Source organism: Mytilus californianus, unplaced genomic scaffold, assembly GCF_021869535.1.
Source record: "Mytilus californianus isolate M0D057914Y unplaced genomic scaffold, xbMytCali1.0.p SCAF_26, whole genome shotgun sequence".
Lineage (NCBI taxonomy): Eukaryota > Metazoa > Mollusca > Bivalvia > Mytilida > Mytilidae > Mytilus > Mytilus californianus.
The window spans coordinates 2,538,571-2,562,476 of NW_026262675.1; the positions used below are offsets into that span (position 1 = coordinate 2,538,571).

General features: G+C 33.2%; 1 protein-coding gene and 1 long non-coding RNA gene across 3 annotated transcripts in view; one reads left to right on the plus strand and one right to left on the minus strand.

The window, feature by feature from the left end:
* LOC127732684 (uncharacterized) overlaps positions 1-16,706 on the minus strand; it is a 54,038-nt gene extending 37,332 nt beyond the window's left edge. Inside the window, exon 1 of the long non-coding RNA XR_007996379.1 lies at positions 15,644-16,706. This is a non-coding gene — a long non-coding RNA (uncharacterized LOC127732684). The remainder of the gene's footprint in view (positions 1-15,643) is intronic.
* On the plus strand, positions 74-13,236 carry LOC127732676 (titin homolog). Of its 2 annotated transcripts, none has more exons than XM_052241846.1 (2): positions 74-167; positions 10,821-13,236. In XM_052241846.1, exon 2 carries the CDS (start codon positions 10,825-10,827, stop codon positions 13,189-13,191), a length of 2,367 nt encoding a protein of 788 aa, XP_052097806.1. In that variant the 5' UTR covers positions 74-167; positions 10,821-10,824; the 3' UTR covers positions 13,192-13,236. The 2 variants fall into 2 exon arrangements, with proteins under 2 accessions (XP_052097806.1, XP_052097807.1); XM_052241847.1 differs by lacking the exon at positions 74-167 and adding an exon at positions 174-348.
* Positions 16,707-23,906: the final 7,200 nt, after the last annotated feature.

Here is a 23,906-nt window from a genome sequence, read left to right on the forward strand (position 1 = left end):
TAATAATCATATTGATTTATATATTAGGTTGTGTGTTTTGTAAAAAAAATAAGGTGAAATTTGGGATATTGTATTACAGCTTGTAGCAGTTAAATACGGATCAAACGGACATATTTTGTTGATTACAGAGTTGCATCCCTTGCAAAGGTTTATTGTTAATATTTGAGGTAAATAGATATATAAAGAGTCTTTTTGGATCAATGTTACAGCTTTTAACTTGAGGAAAGATTTTAAGACAGCTACAGTTAAAACAATGGCTGCTCTTCAGGTGCTCTGTCACATTTTGACAACCAGATAATCATGACTATCACAGACACAGATTGGGGAAGATCCTCATAAATCAAATGGGTATTTATACTATTTTCCCCACTAAAAGGTAATATACATGTATAATACCTAAAATCAGGTATCAGTAATAAAAAATCACTAGGTGACCGTATTAAAAATGAATATGTGTTGATTTAAAAAAAAATATATCCTGTTAGTGTTTATTGTTAAATTTAGTTTTAAGCTGAACGGGTAATTGTTGTATCCTGTCACAGTGTGTACGTTTTATGTTGGGGAAAAGTACCCATGGTGTAATAAAAGTTATTAAAGGTACCCAGGAAAACTCCCAATCTTTAAAACGTACTAAGATGAAATAATCTGCAATTGATTTAGGAATCTTTTGGTTAGTTGATGATGCTGAACCCGCATTACACTACATGTGTGAGCCAGAATTTGTTCCTGTGAAAAAAGTTTCAGTGGAATAAATATCACAGGAAATATATTCTGGGAGAACTTTTTCACAGATAATTTTTATATAATATGTTCCATCTCTATTCATGCTATTTAATAAGTTCCACAATTTACATTGTGAAATAAGTTCTTGGTTTGTGAAATTTGTTCCTTACCTGGTGAAATAAGTTCTTGGTTTGTGAAATTTGTTCCTTACCTGGTGAAATAAGTTCTGGGTTTGTGAGAATTGTTCCTCACCTGGTGAAATAAGTTCTGGGTTTGTGAGAATTGTTCCTTACCTGGTGAAATATGTTCCACTAGTTATGCAAGTTATCTTTGATACTGAGCATTGTCATCAGTGAGTTTAAAGTTATCATTCAAGTACATTATAAAAACGTGACATCCATTTTCTCTGAACAAGTACACATTTTTGTTTAGGGGCCAGCTGAAGCCTGCCTCCGGGGGTGGGATTTTCACGCTGTGTTGAACATGTTGAAGACCCATTGGTGGCCTTGGGCTGTTTTCTGCTCTTTGGTCGGGTTTTTGTCTCTTAAAGTCTTTGACACATTCCCCGTTTCTATTCTCAATTTTATTATATTGATAATGTAATAAATAAAAAGTGTAAACATCCAATATGGAGCCTGTGGAGTAGAGCAAAATTTTTAATCATATTTATTATTATCTATGTACAAGATATATGCTGACTTGCATGTAATTTGAATATCTAAAAGATTTACCATATGTTGAATGTTCTTGTGTTGTTTAAAGACTTCAATGATGAATATTAGATTTGTCAGGTACAACTATGGAATGTTATGCTTGATATAAGGTGAATGCATCACGTTAAATTATAACACCCATGACAGTTAACAGGAAACAAGGATGAATACCACATAAAACATTAACAAATACAAATTATAATACATTACCATCGCTTTTATTTCTATTCTTCATTCTAGAGTTGCAGTCATGCCTTCAATTGCAATTGTACCCCATGCAAGCTCATTACAGCATCCTGCTTGCATTATCATTTAAGTGTACAAGAAAATGTTCCGCTGTAAGATATGTTGCAAAGGAACTTATTTTCTGTGAAATAGGTTTGAGCGGAACTTATTCATTGATTTCTATGAAATAAATTCATTAGAAACGTATATCACAGGAAAGTATTTCCCTTTTTATACCCCACGCAACGAGTTGCGGAGGGTATAATGTTTTTGACCCGTCCGTCTGTCTGTCCGTCCGTCTGTCTGTCCCTCCGTCAGTCCTGTTTCTTGTCATCGCAACTCCTCTCAAACCACACAACAGAATTTCACGAAACTTTTTTAGATAATAAGGACATACTACAATGTATGAAGTTGTGCATATCGACAGAAAATTAAGATTCAATTATTTTTCTAGGAGTTACGCCCCTTTGAACTTATTTACTTTAATGTACTACTGCAACAGTTTGTCATTGCAACTCCTCTCAAACCACACAACAGAATTTCATGAAACCTTTTCAGATAATAAGGACATACTACGTAGATGTGCATATCGACAGGAAATTACGATTCAATTTTTTTTCCAGGAGTTACGCCCCTTTGAACTTATTTGCCCAATATACTACTGCAACCTTTTGTCATCGCAACTCCTCTCAAACCACACAACAGAACTTCATGAAACTGTGTAGATAATAAGGACATACTATGTAGATGTGCATATTGACAGGAAATTATGATTCAATTTTATTTTCTGATACAATTTTTTTTTCTTACACTTATTTTATTTCTCCAATGACAATGTGGGGATGTGGGGTATGTGAGCGCGCTCACTAAGGTTCTTTCATTTTAAACATTTAAAATGTTTAATAAATGGAACAAAATTCATGGAGTTGTGATTTTTGTTCTGGCACTTATTTCACATTTGGTCAAAAAATTAGTTCCCAAACAAATTTTACAGTGCTTGAACATATTTCCTTATAATATATATTCCGGGTATAAATTTTCTGTGATATCAAATTTGGTGGAACATATTTCTTATGAATTAAGTTCCAGCAGAGCAAATGTCATGCCAGAATTTTTTGTTTGTTTCACATGCACTTGCATTTTCATCATTATGGCAGTGTTAACAAAAGTAAAAGAAAATTATTTAAAGGCTTACTGGATTTAATAGAAAATTATAAATATGCCGAATTTTTCTGTGTATTTTTATTCTTACCAAGTTACCCTGGATACCATTACAAGACTAGATATGAACAATGCCCCTCCCCCTTTCTGCTCTGCCATATGCATGAGTATAGTTCCACATATTTTAGATTTGACAAACAGTGGTGTTGGCATACAACATGAAATTGTTACGCTGTCTGTAAGACACAAATGATCCCCTCGCCTGACCATAGGAAATTATAAATTTAACACTATGTATGATGATGTAACTGAAGGAGGAGATAGCCGGACAAACCATGATCTCTTTATGCAGCTAGTACCAAAAAAATTACCAAGTCCAACTACCTGTCATTTTCACAATATTTGAAAAAAATCAAAATCCTGTGGCCATGCACACCTTCATTATGTGTATGAACATCCTACAAAATATTGAAGTTGTACCTCCAAAACCGAGGAGAAAGGTGGACAAACAATGTATCCTTATCCGGTCGGACATTTTGTAGCGGGGCATAAAAAGAAATAAATGTGGGTACCATTTGTTAAGGGCACTTTCTTATGGTTCCCTAGACAACAATGACCTGTTTAGCTTTAGTTAGATATGTTAGAATTAAACAGGTTGAACCCAATCACCCAAATAGGTTATAATATTCCATTTAGGCTAAAAATTTACTGTGCAAAAAGATTTTGGGAGATTCAAGGGAAAATATTTCAAAGCGCAAATGATTACATTAAAGGCAACAACTTTTTGTAACAAGTTTTCTGAATACCTGCGGCTCTTTTCACAAAAAATCTTAAAAGTAAAAATACTCGTAAGTCATACACATTTCAGTATAACTTACGATCAATTTTAATCGTAAGATTTTTTGTGAAAAGAGTCGCTGGATGTTATGAGTTTGATCCTCAGCTGGAAGATGCTGTTTTTAGTGGGATCAATCTAGCAACTACTCTTTTTCTTGAAAAGTTGCTAACCAAAAGTATCTTCAAATGTACTATTGACCTAAACAAATGCACGTTTCAAATTTTGCTAAACTACAGTAAATTTATATCCATTTTGACTGTAATAAATATACCCTAAATACCCTAAATAGGTTATTATAGGATTTTTTACCTTAAGGCAAGTCAAACAATGAGAAGATGAAATTTTTTTTTGCTATTCATTTATTATTTCAGCCCTCATGACTAAATAGAAAAAGTTTTAAAAATGGATAAAACTCGTTGATAAGACATTAATTAGACTACATGTATCTTAAATTTAAGAGTGTCCACTTGTTATAAAAAAGTTTTTTTATGGTATACCATTGTCAAGATTGATTGAGAGGAGGGACAACATTGTATATTTAGTGTGGTTTCTCAAGTTTTACATGGTTTAAGATATACACTTTTTGATATAAATGTCACAGTACGTAATATAAAATATAAAATGCACGAGGTTCCAGATGATATTTCAGTCATGGTGTCTTGGAGAAAAATGTTACCTTTTACATTTTTACATGAATGTTTGCACCATGACAGTAAATCAAGGTTTAATTTTTATCACTGTAAATTGATACCTGTTATGGGATATAATAAAATTGAGAATGGAAACAGGGAATGCGTCAAAGAGAAAAAAACCTGACCAAAGAGCAGAAAACAGCCTAAGGCCACCAATGGGTCATCAATACAGTGAGAATTCATGGAATTCTAGATTATGAAAAAAAAAATGAAAACTTTTGTAAATATTTTTTGTATCCACAGTTTTGTGTTCAAATCAATTTGGCTTAACTTTACTAGATGAGAAAATCAGGCTGCTTGGAGCATCTAAATTAATATTCTCATCTGGTAAATAACTTATTTCTTGAAACCCCAATCTTCAGTATCAAGTTCGTATAAAAAGTCAGAATAGTGTGTCACAATTGTGTTACATGTCTTCCAGCAGACTAATACAAGTAAACACATGGAAAATTCTTACTTATGTTATTCAATATACCATTGTACATGTATCAGAGAAAAAAAGTGGAGGGCTTCATGACCCAATGGTCTGTTATGAAGTAGTTTAAAAAAACCCAGAAATATTGATATTTAAAAATTACTTAAGGAATGACTGTAATATTTTTATGCCACCGCCGTACCGGAGGGGGCATTAAGTTTTACCCTTGTCCGTCTGTACGTACGTACGTCCGTCCGTCCGTACGTCCCGAAATTGGTTTCCGTTCTCTAACTTGAGTTTGCCTCAACCAAATGTTATGAAACTTATACACAATGCTTATTACCACAAAACACAGATCAAGTTTGAATTTTGGTGGCGTCACTTTAACCGATCTAGAGTTATGCCCCTTTATAAAAGGAAATATTGCAAAATTTTTAGTTTCCGTTCTCTAACTTAAGTTTGCCTCAACCAAATGTTATGAAACTTATACACAATGCTTATTACCACAAAACACAGATCAAGTTTGAATTTTGGTGGTGTCACTTTAACCGATCTAGAGTTATGCCCCTTTATAAAGGAAAAATTGCAAAATTTTTATTTTCTTCTAAATATCAAGTTTAAATAATATATTTTTAAAATTGGAGTTATCTTCCTTTGACCATGATTATAGTTGAATCAACTACAATCAATGCTTTATACAATGCAATGTTTAATTTTGACTACCACTGATAAAACACAGATCAAGTTGAATTTGGGTAGTGTCACTTTAACCATTATTGAGTTATGCCCCTTTATAAATAGAAAGATTGCAAAATTTTTTAGTTTCCATTCTGTAACTGAAGTTTTCCCCAGCCAAACATTGTGAAACCTATACACAATATTCATTCCAACAAAACTCAGTAAAGATCAAGTACATTTTTTTTGTTTCAGTTCTCTAACTTGAGTTTGCCTCAACCAAATGTTATGAAACTTATACACAATGCTAATTACTACATAATACAGATTAAGTACGAAATTAGGTTGCAACACTTTTACCATTCTAGAGTTATGTCCCATTATAAACATAAAAATTGCTGAATTTTTTAGTTTGTCTCAACCAAATGTTGTAAAACTTATACACAACCGTTCTAGAGTTATGCGTCATTACAAATAGAAAAATTGCTGAATTTTTAGTTTCTGTTCTCTACTTAAGTTAGCCTCAACCAAATGTTATGAGACTTACACACAATGCTTATTACCACAAAACTCAGATCAAGTTCAAATTTGGGTAGTGTCACTTTTACCGTTCTTCAGTTATGTCCCTTTATAACTATATGATATACAAGCGGGGGCATCATCTGTGTCCACATGTGGACACTATCCACATTTATTTCTGTTTTAGTTTATGAAGAAATAACCTAAACAAGAGGCTCTCAAGAGCCTGAATCCCTCACCTGTAATTTTTTGCTTAAATCTTTTATCAATGATTATTTTTGCTTTTCAATTTATATTAATGAGTGGCTTAAAAAATGTTCTTTGTATCTGTCATATTTTCTTCAAAAGCAAAAAAATGCATTTTACCCATATGTTTCATTTTAGCCATAGTGGCCATGTTTCTTGACATACAAGGAAATAAAATACAAAATTTATACTAGATACTCTGAAACTCATTCAGCCCAAGTTTGGCTGAAATTGATTCAGCAGTTTCAAAGGAGAAGATTTTTTAAAGTAAGGCAAGCAAACTAGATGAACAAACTGTGAAAAATTGTCTTTTAAGGGCAATAACTCCTTAAGAGGTCAATTGACAATTTTGGTCATTAACCTTTTTATAGATCTTACTTCACTGAACATTTTTGCTGTTTACAGTTTATCTTTATCTTCAATAGTATTCAAGATAATAACCAAAAACTGCAAAATTTCCTTAAAATTACTAATCTAGTGGCAGCAATCCAACAATGGGTTGTTCAGTTCGTTGGAAAATTTCAGGACTGATAGATCTTGACCTATTAAACATTTTTACCCCATGTCAGATTTGCTCTATATCCTTTAGTTTTTGAGAAATAAACCAAAAACTGCATTTGACCCCTATGTTCTATTTTTAGCCATGGCGGCCATGTTTTTTGATGGATCAAAACTTTGGATACAATTTATTAACAAGATATTTTAAGGAACATTCAGTTGAAGTTTAGAAGTATTAGGCCCAGCAGTTTCAGAGGAGAAGATTTTTAAATGTTAGCAAACATGATGAACAAATTGTGTAAAATTGTCTTTAAAGAGCAACAACTCCTTAAGGGGTCAATTGACAATTTTGGTCTATTAACTTTTTTGTAGATCTTACTTTGCTGAACATTATTGCTGTTACAGTCTATCTCTATCTATAATAATATTCAAGATAATAACCAAAAACTGCAAAATTTCCTTAAAATTACCAATTTAGTGGCAGCAACCCAACAATGGGTTGTTCGGTTCTTCTGAAAATTTTAGGGCTGATAGATCTTGAGCTTTGAACATATTTACCCCTGTCAGATTTGCTTTAAATGCTTTAGTTTTTGAGATAGAAGCCAAAAACTGCATTTGACCCCTATGTTCTATTTTTAGCCATGACGGCCATGTTTGTCGATGGATCAAAACTTTGGATAAAATTTATAAACTAGATACCATAAGGAACATTCAATTAAAGTTTGAAGGTATTTGGTAGATTAAAGTCAAGCCCATTCCGAATACATTATTCTTGACCAATGGTAGCACTTGAACTCTTCAATTTGGAGGTAAAAACACGGTAGTGTCTAGATTCTACACACTTGGTAAAGCAGGAAACGAAAATATACGTTGACATTCATGCATTTGTGCAAGAAACATACACAGGAACTTCTATTAGTTGATTAAAAACATTCAAATTGTCACTAAATATAGTCGTATGTTTAGGGATGTAAAGACTTGTTGCACAATAAGCACATGGCAATTGTTTACATACACTTTCTACATTTACACGTGATCATGTTATAGGCGCTTTTTGATTGGATGCAGCGAGTTTCGACTGCAACCAATGAAAATCATTACCTTGTGTCTCCGAAATTCTATCTCAATCTGCCAAGGGTGGAGAGGAGGGAAGTGGATCGTAACCCTTGGCTAGCGAAGATGGTCTATGGGGAACCGCTAGTGATAGGTCAATGATATTTGGTATGCAGTTGTATAAGCATTTGCATATCTCATTTCCATGGAGATTATTTGGCCCCGCCCCCTCATTCATGGTCTATTGACTGTGAAACTTTTGCTTAGTTTTCATGTATTAGTTTGTGATTAGGTCAGTTTATGGGGAACCATTAGTGATAGGTCAATGATATTTGGTATGCAGTTGTATAAGCATTGGCATATCTCATTTCCATGGAGATTATTTGGCCCCGCCCCCTCATTCATGGTCTATTGACTTTGAAACTTTTACATAGTTTACAAGTTAATGTTTGTGTTTAGGTTTGTTTAAAGGGAACGACTTACAAAAAGTCAATTGTATTTGGTTTACAGTTGTATAAACATTGGCACATCTCATTTCCATGGATATTGTTTAGCCCTGTACCTTAGTCATGGTTCATTGACTTTAAATATTTGCATAACTTACATGTTAAAGTATTGCTATTTTAATTTCAACATTTGCATTATCAAAATAACAAACAGGCAAGACATATCTCTGTGTTAACAGTTTATTATTAAAGGATATATTTCATTACATTACATTGTGTAGATAAAATTGTTGACATTGATAGATAAGTTGCAGATCTATATTAGTTTGTGACAAATGAAAGAAAAAATATTAGGAACTATTAATTCTATAAATTTTGATGACATTAGGTGTTTTTAAATAATTTTCACCTGCTATCAGATAACAAAGCAACTGGTAAATATCTTATCACACAATTATAGACTATTTTCATATTACCGACTTTTGACTCCGGATTATATAATTTGTCGACTGGTTACCTTGGACATCATCTGAAAACAGTAAATTTTCCCCTCAAATTACACCGATTATATGTTTGATTTTACTTATTTTGGTTGCTCTTACTTGACCGATGTCCAAGGTAACCAGTCGACAAAGTATATAATCCGGAGTTTCATATTACCGACTTTTGACTCCGGGTTATATACTTTGTCGACTGGTTACCTTGGACATCATGGTACTCGGTCAAGTAAGAGCAACCAAAATAAGTAAAATCAAACATATAATTGGTGTAATTTGAGGGGAAAATTTACTGTTTTCCGATGATTTTGTAGTGAAAAAAAAATATTAACCAGGTAATTTTCCCCCAAAAGTGTACCGATTGAAAGCTTGGTTTTACTTCTTTAGCTTGCTCTTACCTGACTTGGTACCATGATGTCCAAGGTAACCAGTCGACAAATTATATAATCCGGAGTCAAAAAAGTCGGTAATATGAAAATAGTCTAAGAGTGACAGATTTATTTGAAAATTTTCTGTTTCCTAAGTGTTGATGATGATAAGATCTGTAGGATGTTATAAATAAAGTTTGAAATTTACTGTTCAGTATTAGACATTTTGAAGATAATTACAGATAAGTTTTATAGATTTTTAATAGATATTGTATTAATGATAAATGACATTTTGGATTGTTTTTCTTCTTTTCTTTGGTAAATTGTTTGAAGAATTTTGTGGTAGGTTTGTTTTGTTATTCTGTATAAACTTATTTTCTGAATGCTATATATTTTTTTTGATGAAGCGAATTCCTTTAAAAACTAAGCTTGGTTTGTCTATTAATAAACATATATTTAGATTTCTGATTTTGGGCCCAGTTTTCAAGTTGGTCCAAATCGGGGTCCAAAATTATGCTGTGTTTGATTTCAACATAAATTGAATATATATAGGGTTCTTTGAAATGCTGAATCTAAACCTGTATTTATTTTCATTATTAATTAAATAATACCACATTGAGGTCCAAAGGGTCCTTAATTAAACTTTTGTTTGATTTCATCAAAAATTGAATTCTTGGGGTTCTTTGATCATGTTGATATGCTGATTCTATAACAATGTACTTAGATTTTGGAAAATGGACCATAATAGGTAAATTTCCGATTTCAAATTTTTCAGTTCTTTGACCACATTCATTTTGTGTCACAAACCTATGCCAGTGGCGGATCCAGAACTTTTCATAAGGGGAGCCCGCTGACTGACCTAAGGGAGAGCCCGCTCCAGTCATGCTTCAGTGATTCCCTATATAATCAACCAAATTTTCCCCACAAAAGATGGGCACAGCCCCCCCCCCCCCCCCCCCCCCTGGATCCGCCTATGTATGCTGTGTCAAATATTCAATCACAATCCAAATTCAGAGCTGATTTAAGCTTAAATGTTGTGTCCATACTTGCTCAACTGTTCAGGCTTTGACCTTTGCAGGAAAATCCAGTTTGCTGTCACTCTGACAGTCTCTTGCATTGTTAAGGAGAAAATCAGGAAAAACGTTGATGACGTCACGGTCACATGATAAAATTATGTCTATGAGCTGATAGACAAAAAACTTTCAGCCAATCAGAAGTCGTGTTACATCCAAAATTAAAATTATTTTCTTTTAATGAAAAAGAAAATAGTGTTACCTTCCTATAAATAAATGTACAAAAATGCAAGTGTTCCTTAGAATGCCCCCAGGCATTTCAAATACATCTAGTAAAAGATTGAAGTTCAATGTTATAAGTCATGTAACTTCATGTTTTTGTTTTGGGTTTTGCTTGAAAGGAATAGATGAATTGGAACTGTAAGTCTGTCGTACAAGTGGGGCCTTGGATGTTTGTGGTACTGTCAAATCTGGACTAACACCTACAATGTACTAATATATTTAGAAAGTGCATGTACCAAATCAGGATCATTAGTTTGTGACAGTCAGTGTTCATTTCAAGGATTTATCTGGATATTTTTGGGTTTGGTCATATTTGAAAAGTTTTAAGCAAATTTTGTCATAATAAATAAAATCATGTCTTAAATGGTTTAGGAAAGCATGATGCATTGTTATGATGTTGTCATTTTGTGTATTTAAAAAAAATATGAATTGCTTTTATGTATATTTATTTTTAAGGAAAATGTCTAGAAACTGGATTGATAGAGGTGAACAGATGAGATATAGTGGTAGATACCCAATCAATGAAATGTGGAATACCAGACAGGCTTTGATGAATGATTTGAGAAGAAACTTAACTCTAAATAAATATTTGACATCTATTGAAAGAAAATGTTCCGATTTTGTTTTTGAAAAAAGAAACAGCAGATCAAATTATTCAAATTGGAAACAATCAGCTCCGTGCACAGTTGGAAAAGACACTACAGACAAAGTATTGGAAGACAAATCACGAGAAAGAAGGGGGGAACCAGAAGATTCATCTGGTTACTTTAATGATGATCCAAATGTTGACATATCTTTAGACGTTGAAAATGAAACTTCTACAGCAAAACCAATAAATGCTGAATTTATTATTAAAGAAGAACCTTCCTCTGAAAATTTTGCTATTAATACAGAGTACAGTGAATTCAATATTAATTTGCCAGGAAATTTGCAAAAGAATCAAGCAGATCAAATTGAAAGCCAGACAGAAGAATCAAATCTATTTCAGATTCAAAATTTAAGCATAGAAGTCAAATCTGAAGAAAATTATGAGACTGAACAAACTATTAATACAAAAGATGTTGAGGACTGTGTCACAGAAGAAAATCCTTTTGACTTTCAAGAGATTTCTGCAACAAAATGTGATGAAAATGACTCAGGCTTAGATAAGAAGTCTGAAAGTGGTGCAAAGACAAAGAATTGCAAAGAAAAATCTATTACTTACAAAGATTTTGTAAGGTCAGTTTCAAAATTAGTAAGTGATAGTGAATCATCTAAATCGGAGAAAATACAACATTCAGATAAAAATTGTGGTAAGCTTAAAAAGACAAAAAAAATGAAATCTCCGAACTCGAAAAAAGATAGTGATGTTGACAAAACAATTAGGAGTACTCGAAGTTCAATAAAGTGTAAAAAGGTTCATAATGTAGAAAAGAAAAGAACAAAGAAAGAAGAAGAAAAGAAAGTCAGAAATAAAACTGAAGTGATAGCTATTACAAATACTCTCAAACAGAACAAACAGAAAACAAAATCAAAGAGTAGGTATTCTACTAGATCTCAAAGAAAGGAAAAAGAATCTGAAGAAGAAAGTGTGTATGAGGAGCCTTCTGCATCAAGATCAAAGCAAAAAGAATATCATAAAAGAAAGATTGTATATCCTGCAGATGAGGACATTCCACTTGCAAAATACACAAAGTTATTACATCACAATGAAGAAACTAAAGTAAAAGACTCATTTAAAGGAGCTACTGATTTTGACAAGGCCATTTGTTACTCACCTGATAGTTGTGTTCATTCTGATAATAAAACTGAAGAGGACATTAATAAGTCTAAAACAAACCAGATAGATAAATTTGACTCAGAATTAAGGGATAGAAAGATGAAAAAAGAAAGTACTCTTCAGACACGTTTGATCCTGATAAATGATTCTGATTCTGATAAACAACAGAACACCACAAACCAAACTGCTAGTCGTGAGTTAGACTGTTTAAACAATAACACAGATTTAAAACAAGAAAAGTCAAGCAGTCAACATGTTGATGGTGACGAAACTTGGTCATCGTCACATGAAAATGAGCAATTGTGGGAATATTTAAAATGTGATTTTTGCGATTTCATGGTCAGTAAGAAAAAGGAACAAAGTTATCAATTGATGGAGGAGCATTTAGAAAGTACAAAACATAACGCTGCTAGTATTGTTAAAATCAGCATTTCAGATGGTGAATTGAAGCCAGTCTTTGTTAAAAAGGAACATGCAATCCTACTGTCTTTAGAAAAAGCTACTGTTTTACCGTATTGTCCTACATGTTTTACTATTATGCCCTCTATCTGGACTGTACAGTTGCATGCTAAATACAAACATAGTGAAAGTAGCAATTATGATAAAGACAAATATTGTCTCGGTAAAATAGACAATGTGGTGAATATCCCTATTCCAAGAAAAATTAATGTTTGTAAGAAATGTGGACTAAAAAAAAATAATATTCAAGAACACTGGGAAACCCACAATCATTTTCCATATGATCTACCATCAAGCAATCAAATAGCACAGTTTTCTTGTAGTGCATGCAATCGATATTTTGATTCATTCTCCTCAGCTCTCAGTCATGCAGTTGCCCATGAAAAACATGATAAATTGCAAAATGATGGTGTAATCATTACTTATATCACAAAATCAGAGCAGGTATTAACTTTGCTGCCTAGAGAAAAAACACTTTCTAATGGAAGGGCTTTGGAAATCTTAAACCAGGCTAAGTTAGCAAACAAACAAGGACAGTGGACTAGAGCACAAAGAAAAGAATTTGAAATGATGGCAGTTGATTGGAAGCGCTGTTTTAAACAGTATTAAGAAATTTATTTGTTACAACATGTTATAAAATGTTTTGGTGTTTTATTTCTAGTCTAGTCAAAACTTGGGCCTGTATAATTTGCACTCCTCATAATTTTCCACTCTCATTGCAATCATACCTGTACTTAAATCATGCACATCTACTTTTACGTCACATTGTGTCAGCTGTGTTTCAGTTAATTGTAAACACTTAAAGCTTCTAACATGTATGAACCACTAACAAATTACCAAACAAAATGAATGGATGTCTTTTCTCAAACCTTGAAAGGGAAAGGTTTCCATGGAAGCAAGTAAGGGGGTTGTAGGGCAAAATCCATCAATTTAAATACAATCACTGATCATGAGAATAATTTTATAATTTTATGATCTGAAAAGTGGAAATTCATAATGTAGAAAAGAATGTGGTTTTATGTTACTATAAGTATTTAAACTGCATTTTGTCTATAGAATCAACTAGTACTGTTGGGGAACATCATAAACATCCTGGTATGAAAATTTCTCATCAGTTTTAATGAAATGTACAGTCGAAGTTGACATCAGCAATATGACAGACAAGTTTAAAATTCAACACTGATAGATTATTTTTCATATAGATTAAATGGAAAATAAACACTCTAATGGTTTTTGCACCTTAATTTCTCATGTAAGTTAAATGAAATTTGTGTCAAAGGAGGTTTAATTGACATCAACAATATTGCCAATCACTTTGAAAATTAGTGCCAAGCAATGATTTGTATTGGAAAAACGTAAATATTTAAAATCAACAATGTAATTACTGTCACACCTATTTTCTAAGTTGAGTTTTTTTGATAATATGATTTGGTATGTAGGGGAAGTTTTATGAAGGCATCTTAAAGGTTGTCTCTTGTCCTTGACCTTATTTTCAGGCTCCAGTGGTCATGTTAAGATTTTTTGATTAACTATGATTGCGTATTATTAACAGTTAGCATTGATTTATCCTAGAGTGGTCAGTTAAGGTTTTTGGCTTTAACCTTTTGTCTCAGTGATTGCACAGCAGGTCACAATATCTGTATACTGGTCACACAGAAATGTCCATAGGAAGACAGATCACCGCACTTAGGCAAATTATCTCAACTCCCAGCCAAGCAGACTATGCCCTTTTTACTAAATGTAGCAAATATCAGATCAAATCAACAATCTCCTGCACTCAGGCCAGGTAACAGTCATTCATATTCATCAAATCAAAAGCATTATTTAAAGTTGACAAAACAATAACATAAGCTCTTTGAGCTTTTATGACCAACAAATACATACATATACACACCTATGGTGTATATGTGCATATCACATCTTGTCCTGATATGCGTGTAATATTTCCCACTGAATGTTAACACCAATCTATCCATCTTTGGTCTTTGAGGATCAAATGTTTTCTCTTTTGCAGTTCTTTTTTATAAGTCAACTCAGTCAAAATGATATGAATGGTTTTTATACGACCGCAAAAAAATTTTGTGGTCGTATATTGGTATCACGTCGTCATCAACGTCGTCGTCCGAAGACACTTGGTTTCCAGACAATAACTTTAGTATTAGTAAACAGAAATCTATGAAATTTAAACTCAAGGTTTATAACCACAAAAGGAAGGTTGGGATTGATTTTGGGGGTTATGGTCCTAACAGTTTAGGAATTAGGGGCCAAAAAAGGGGCCCAAATAAGCATTTTTCTAGTTTTCAGACAATAACTTGTGGAACGGTGTATGGATCTCTCTGAAATTGTACAACAAGTTTCCATACCACAAAGGGATGGTTAGGATTGGCTTTGGGGGGTAATGGCTCAAACCGTTTAGGAATTTGGGGCAAAAAAGGGGGAAAACAAGGGTTTCCTTGTTAATGGACAATCACCTAAGTACAATGTTAAATTTGGATTACCTCCCTTACACTGCTTTAAAATTATGTATTGTCTTGAGGTGATTAGCTGTCAATTTAGTTTTAGAAGTTACTAATAAAAATGCTGATTAAAGATATATTATTTTTAGACATGATAATGTATGTCATTTTCTATTTTAAGACTTTTATGATGTATTTAAATGGGTAATTATGATTGCAAACTCCATTGGAAATTTGAATTGAGATAATGACCATATCTTGAGGGAAAGATTTTTTTTTTGGAAAAAGGGGAGGTGAAAAAAAATTGGGTGGGGGGGGGGGGGGCAGTTGAAAAAGAAATTGTGGGGGGGGGGGGATTTTTTTTTCTCATTACAGATATCAGAAATTAAAAAGAAAATTTCTTCAAATTTTTTTTTTTTTTCAAAAAAAAGGGGTGGGGTGAGAAAAAAAATTTGCCAAACAAGGGGGTGAAATTTTTTTTTTTTTTTGGGGGGGGGCAATTCGCAACAGCATAGTTAATTGCACAGATGCAAAAAATTGAATTTAAATTCAAATCATATAACCAATTCTAAGTTCTTTGACTACAGTTATTCTGTGTCAGAAACCTTTTATGTGTCAAACATTTAATTTCAATCCAAATTCAGACCTGTATCAAGCACGAATATTGTGTCCATTTTTGCCCCAACTGTTCAGGGTTGGACCTCTGCGGTCGTATCCAGCTGCGCTCGGCGGAGCATTTATTAATTATGGGTAGTTGAATAAGGGATTGTATCGGAGTGGATAAATTAACCCAAAACAACTTGAGTAAGACCAGCTTATTAGTGTTGAGTATGTGGTATAACAATAGAAAATTGAATGTTCAGTGCAAACAATGAAAAAACAAATCTAAATCCTGTACCAAAGTGCCTGTGTGATTAAGCAATCCAGTTTGACAGAGATGATTATAGGAATGTCTTTTTAAACTAGTGTCCAACCTTCCATCCCGGTCTCCAATTCTTTGCAGAACCGATCTATTTGATTTATTTTTATTTGTTATCGTCCTTTATATGCATGAATTATTCTCCAGTGGACTTAAAGTCTTTAAGCAAACAACAACAATCTTTCACATGGCTTAGGAGTTAATACATGCTGATAGGTTATTCAAAATGAATTTGATGGCCAATGATGCGTTCTAAACAACCTGAATGATAATTTATATTAGCTTTTATCTTTGAAATCCATGTGAACAGGGAAATGCAAAAAGTAATCATTTCAAAGGAAAATTATAATTCCGTACTCCATAGATGATGGACAATAAAAAAAAACAAAAAAATAAGGTAACATAAAGCACATGTTCTCCAACAAACTATAAAAATCACAAAAAATATGAAAAAAAACTCGCGTGATCTAAAATACTATATATCCTTCCCACCCTTTTATTTAGTAAACTACCATTTAACCTGAAAAAGTGGATTATGGCATTTTTCTTGTTCAAAATATTGACAGTAAACGATAATCTGGTATAAAGAAGAGCAACAGGATTTAGCGTAAAATGTAATATACTAGCTGAATAGAACTTCGTCTGATTGCGTTCATCAACGAAATAACACTCCTCGAATCCCCAAAACATATACCGTGATAATAAGGTCATTCCCGTCATAATAGTATATCTATTGAACGAAAGATTCTTTTCCCACCGTAATTTAGCATGGTAATAATTAATATTTATTATTGATAACATGTATGACACGTATTCGTATTCGTATTCCGAGTCGGACACCAATTGCAAAGAGGTTTACACTGAGACTACTATGTGTTGAAGTAGTCTTAGGTTTACGGAATCCTAGCAAGGTGTGCATGTCTGTCAACGGGACTAACTTGACTTTGACCACATTTCATGATTCTGTCACCAACCTTAAGTTTTCGTGATGAGGTCAGTTTCTTAAGATTCCATAAGTAATAGGTGAAATGTAATCTTTAGAATTATTGTAAAATTGTACAAAGTCACTTTTTATCTCAAATTTAGCTTGCCTTGAAAAAGACTGTGACCAGGTGGGCTATTGCTCCACATATCAGTCGACCTTCAACAAATGAGCAAAATCCATACCGTATAGTAAGCATCCGGCATGACAAAATGTAGAACAATTCAAAAGAGAAAACCAACGGCTTGATTTATGGTTAATCTTTTAGCGAAAAACAAATTGCTAGTATTGCAGACAGCAACAAACGACAGCCAATGAAAAACAGGCACACAAAGAATGTGACGGTGTTGCACATATTTCGTTGTGTGAATCATATATAAATTAATGATGTAATTTCCATTTGGTAATAGTTCTCAAAATTGAAATTAAAGTTTAAAAACCCACTATAAAATATTCTTCTATGAACTAACTACATGAATAATTATAAAAAGATATGGTATGATTGCCAATGAGACAACTCTCCACAAGAGACCAAATGACCCAGACATTAACAGCTATAGGTCACCTTACGGCCTTCAACAATGAGTAAAGCCCATACCGCATAGTCAGCTATAAAAGGCCCCGAAATGACAAATGTAAAACAATTCAACGAGAAAACTAACGGCTTAATTTATGAACAAAATAATGAACGAAAAACGAATATGTAACACAGCAGCAAACGACACCAAGCCTTTATAATCCAACGGGAGTGGAGAAAGAACAGTGTAGTTATGACAAAAACTCGTAGAGTGCAGAAATCTCGTATAATAATTGTATACGGAGCCTAGACCATTGCACTTGGATCTCAAACATATAGCTATCTTCATTTCTATCAAAAGTGGACATATAACACTATAAGATTCATACGACGATTTGTATACAAGCCGGTTGTTTTTGCGTTGTGATGTTTTCTCGAATTCGCAGTTTCGCCTTTGAAAAATGACAAACGCGACAATGCAAAATTGGCCGCATCCTGTTTCCATATATTTGTGAGCAATCATCCTCCCCTAACCTAGGACAGTGGTGTAACAACACAATATAGGAAGAAACTGTAAAAATCAGTTGAAGAGGGCTTGACTCATCAGATCGGTACAAAGAACGAAAAAAACCTTACCAAAAAGCTTAAAGACACGGTATAAAGAACGAAAAAACCTTACCAAAAAGCTTAAAGACACGGTACAAAGAACGAAAAAACCTTACCAAAAAGCTTAAAGACACAGAGTATACTGATCTAAGAGTACTTGCAATTACCGAAAGCTAATTCAAAGCCAATTTCAACAAATAAACAATATTTTCCTCAGACGAAAATATCTTCTACTCTGAAACCACTGAAATTTACACAAACCTTGACCTGAATAACAATTAAGGTAACTATTATTAGGTTTGCATTTTTTTCGCCAAATAATCAACATGGTCGCCATAGCTTAAGTAAAACACAGCCGTTACAAAATCTAATTTAAAAAAAAGATAGTAGATGGAGAAAATCTAACACCGACAAATAACCTAGAATGTCAAAGAAGATGTGGTATGGTTGCCAATGAGACAACTCTTCACCAGAGACCAAATGACATCGAAATTAACAACTATAGGTCACCATACGGCTTCAACAATGAGCAAAACCTATACCGCATAGTCAGCTATTAAAGGCCCCGAAATTACAAATGTAAAACAATTCAAACGAGAAAACTACATGTCCATTTCAACCAAAACTTTCAATTAATAACGATTTTTTTACCAATATTAGTTATCTATGTTTTACTTATTGTCTTGAAAACTATAACAAGTAGGCAGAAACTTGGGCGAGCAAAAATATTACCAATACTAGATCTTTCGTAATATAGAAATAAGAAGATGTGGTATGAGTGCCAAATGAGACAACTCGCCATCCAAGTCACAATGTGTAAAAAGTAAACAATTATAGGTCAAAGTACGGCATTTAACACGGAGCCTTGGCTCACACCGAACAGCAATATATAAAGGGCCCAAATAGGACTAGTGTAAAACAATTCAAACAAGAAAACCAACGGTCTAATCTATATAAAAAACGAGAAACGAGAAACACTTATGAACCACATCAACAAACGACAACCACTGAACAACAGGTTCCTGACTTAGGACAGGTGCAAACAAATGCAGCGGGTTTAAACGTTTTACAGCAGAATGCATTGAGTGTGTAGGTAAAGGTAGAATCTTTGGTTAGCTTGCTTGTTAGCTGAACCGTGAAGTCATTATTAGGTTATGTATACTACCCTCCTTTCGGAGTAGTATAGTCCTACAGACAGATAGATTGGTTATCGCTCGGACTAGTCTACTCTTAAAGGAGGGTAGTTTACCTAACCTAATAATGACTTCACGGTTCAGCTAACAAACAAGCTAACCAAATATATTACCTTTAACTACACACTCAATGCATTCTGCCGTAAGGTATACAACCACTAATTCATAGCCCCATTGCTTTCTATGTTAAATTCTGCAATTTCAAGCATAAATGGCTACTTTGTTTTAAGTTCAAATAAAGTGGTACTTATTTCATGTCAGTACCTTATGCTGACTTGTGCTGAAAAAATCAACATACCTTTAATTGCATATTAGAGCGTACTGGTTCCTGGAAGTTTGATAGTACAAAAACAGGAAATCCTGATCTGAACAACAGGCCAAATGAGCCCTCCTATTAAAATTTCATATACTTCTTTATTATTCAAATAAAACTTTCAACAAGGGTTCTACAGTGATCCCAAGTCCCCAAGCTTTCATTTGATACTAAAACTACCCAAATATTCCCACTATTGACAAAGATACAGCTATGCGTAGGAACTATTTTGTTTCAAATATGTACTACTTTCTTGTATGTTTTTTCCGACCGGGCCTGAATTAGTGGTTCTATACCTTAACAGGCGCCAACCTTCGTCCTAATCTGAAATAGTAGTGTAACATTACAACATAGAAAGACACACTATAAAATATCAATTGAAATGGCTTAACTCAATCAAAAAGACATATTAACAAAAACAAGTACACATACACTAAACGAATAAATTTGATCTATGACACAATATAAACACAATATTAAATAAAAAAGGGGAGATGTAAAACAATGTCAACAAGACAACTATAACATTGGACAAAATGGCGTTAAATAAAATAACGTACACAGGTAAATTTAAATATAATAATTTTGTTGTTAGGAGTACGGAAATATTTTTTTAGAAATAATGCCTAAACGATTGAAATTTTCAGTTTATTTTTTATATAGCAGTCTACATTTTTTTACCAATTTTAGAGTCTTTGACAAACAGAAACTGAAAACAGCAAAAATGGTCAGCAGTAATACAATATAAGATCTACAAAAATGCAAATAGAACTGAAACAATCAATTGACTGCTTATAATGGTTCTTTACCTGATATTGCATGTTTTACTGCTTAAGTGGTTTTTTCTTAGTATCTTGAAAACCATTGAAAAAAGAAGCAGAAGAAAATAAAGGGACAAAAAAATTACGAAGAAAAACCGACACTGAGGTCCATTGCAAACAACGAAAAATGACGAAAAAAAAACGACACTAAGGTCCATTGCAAACAACGAAAAATGACGCCCGTATCTTAATAATAGATAGATGGAAACTATAAACTACAGAAATAAAAGAGGGACGAAAGATACCAGAGGGACAGTCAAACTCATAGATCGAAAACAAACTGACAACGCCATGGCCACAAATAAAAAGACAAACAGACAAATAATAGTACAGATGACACAACATAGAAAACTACAATCAATTGACTGCTTATAATGGTTCTTTACCTGATATTGCATGTTTTACTGCTTAAGTGGTTTTTTTCTTAGTATCTTGAAAACCATTGAAAAAAGAAGCAGGAGAAAATAAAGGGACAAAAAAATGACGAAGAAAAACCGACACTGAGGTCTATTGCAAACAACGAAAAATGTCGAAAAAAAACGACACTAATGCTGCGTTCACGCGTAATTCGAATTCGATTCGCATTAACTAATTCGAATTAGTTTAATTCGCATTCGAAACGTTTTACGTCCAAACGTAAATTCTAATTCGAATTGCAATGCGTGTCAAATTCGCTTTACTGTCCAAACGACGTTAACTTTTAATTCGTATTAACAAAAACGCATTTCTAATGCGAATTAGATAATGCGATTTAGTTAATTCGAATCAATTCGAATTAAAAACGAAGAGTGTGTGAACGCGATAAGCGAATTCGATTCGCATTCTATTCGAATTCAATTTGAATTAAATGAACGTGTGAACGAGGCATAAGGTCCATTGCAAACAACGAAAAATGACGCCCGTGTCTTAATAATAGATAGATGGAAACTATAAACTACAGAAATAAAAGAGGGACGAAAGATACCAGAGGGACAGTCAAACTCATAGATCGAAAACAAACTGACAACGCCATGGCCAAAAATAAAAAGACAAACAGACAAATAATAGTACAGATGACACAACATAGAAAACTAAAGACTAAGCAACACGAACCTCACCAAATAATCGTCAATAAAAGATGTACAAGAATATCAAATGATTTGAACCATCAATCGACTCTTAGTGGAAGTTGTTGCCGTTGATTGAAATTTCGACCAATTTTATTATCTAGAAATATGTAATCTGTGTTAACAGCAAAAATGATCAATAATACTGGAGCAGCAATGCAAGATCTTAAAAGATAAAACTTATGAAATACTAAAATCTGAAAGTTCATGCTAATTATTATCCACAATAGACGAGGCTGCGTATGTATACATCCCAAATATGTGTCAATAAAAATACCCGAGATCACCCATGACCCCAAACATCAGGTCCGATGTTTTTGCCGTGTTTAGGGTAACGAATATCACAGAGTACGGCTTCATCAGTAGTTGACTCATACGTAATTTGTGTTTAAAGTTATCTATTATTAATTGAATTTATTTTTCATTTTATTTTTCTGAATTTGGTAAGTTTCTCAATTTCTGTAAGTTATAGGTCAACAATCTTTGGTGTATATGATCCTTGTAAGATAAAGGTGTTAAATACAGTGAAAATTATCAATATAATGAGATAGAAAAAGCAATGTATATCTTAATATATGTTTCCGAAGGGAATAACAATGAAAAGTAAAGCCATATTTTCATGGGGATAAATAATAAATAGCTTTAATCAAAAGACTAATAGATTATGTTAATTTCTAAAAACCCAATGAAGGTTATACTTTAAGTAGACCTGAAAGCATATCTAGGAATTTCTCTAAGTCTTTAATAGGATTAGCACGAAGAAGTCAGTACACCTTTATAAAATAAATACATTTGTTTAGGTCTTGCTTGATAAACTATAATATTCTGTTGCGAGGAAATGGATTGACCTACGAATAAAATGGTTTTTAGACCAAGTCGGGTTTGATATAAAAAAAGATGTAAAAGATTCCTTGTTATGCGATTTACGTAGAATGCTACATATATACACACAACCAAAAACACATTCGTACGCATGTATTAAATTTTAATGCCTTCGTCTCTCTTGGTCTTCCTATTCGTTTTATTTCAACATGTACCCATGTATTATGTCTGGATTGGGTTTACAGAAAAGAGAATGATGGCCATACAAATTGATGGAGAGAGATAATTAAATAAGTAAAAAAGTAAAGAATAGAGAATGATGGGGCGCAAAAGTATAAAGAATAACTGTAAAAAATAAACCAATTAGGTAATACAATACTGATTACAGAAATGAACGATGTAGAGAGTAAAGAAATCATATAATTAAAGATAAATTTAAAAGTAAAATCATTTCAATGAGAGTTTTACAGAAGAAGCGTTATTTTTAAAGATAAAGAAATATGCCATAAAAAAATAAATAACACGAAAAGGAAGGACCCTCATCCAGACCATCATATATGAATACTCAAATATATTAGTTTTATTACAACATTATTCACGAGAAGACTTCATTTTATCAACATGCACTTAAATACTGAAGAATTTCGCGGCCAGTGTTCACACAAGGTCAATGCATATGTGCAATAGATTCTTAGCGAATCCGGTTTGTTTTGTGCCAAAGTAAAAAAGATGTACTCCTTTTTTGTTATGACACAATAATTCCCGGTATAAAGTCTGTTTTAGCTACATGATGCTAGTATACAGAAAATGAGAAAAGACAACTTAGAGGTATTCCCGTAACAGTGTGGACAACTGTAATACGGATGTTGTTAATAATACTGAATCATTTACCTTTAACTTGTTTGTCATTGGCTACCGATAACAATGATTTTACGTTCACTTAGTTTGTCAGAGGTTTTTCAGTGGGGATTTAAATAGATAAAAAAGTAATGTTCATGTATGTGCATGACGGGAAAAAAAACACACACACACACTCAGAAAAGGAAGAATAGTCTGTGCATAATCTGACATGAATACGTTTCTGCTGCCAAGGGTTTTTCACAAGTATAGTAGTTAGCAGAAAAGTTCCAGTTTCCGATATACTGTGACAAAAATGACGTATAAGCATAAGACAATATTTGTAATTCAATGTTTAATTGTAATCCATAATAAATTACCCGTTTAAACGATGCGTTAACGAAAACTACATGGAAAATCATCCCTTTATCCTTGGTTGCTATGAGACTCGTTGTTGCTAGGGTGCTCTCCTTGACGTCCGAAAAAAGATAATAGCATTGTAACTTTTAAAGCTATTGAAAATTGTTTATCAAACATAGCAAACACGCCAGTAAAGAATTTTCAAGTATTCAATATTGATCGAAACACAAGCTCATGTTTATTCCTGTGAGAACCTTTGGCGACCCCAGTTTAATTGTCTATAAGTACGACGTGATAAGTTGGCGTTACAGACGAACGTTCACCTAATCTGGCCCAGTCAATTGATGATCTGAGCGCGCAAAGAAATGGTCTCGTCCACACTGTTATGAAAA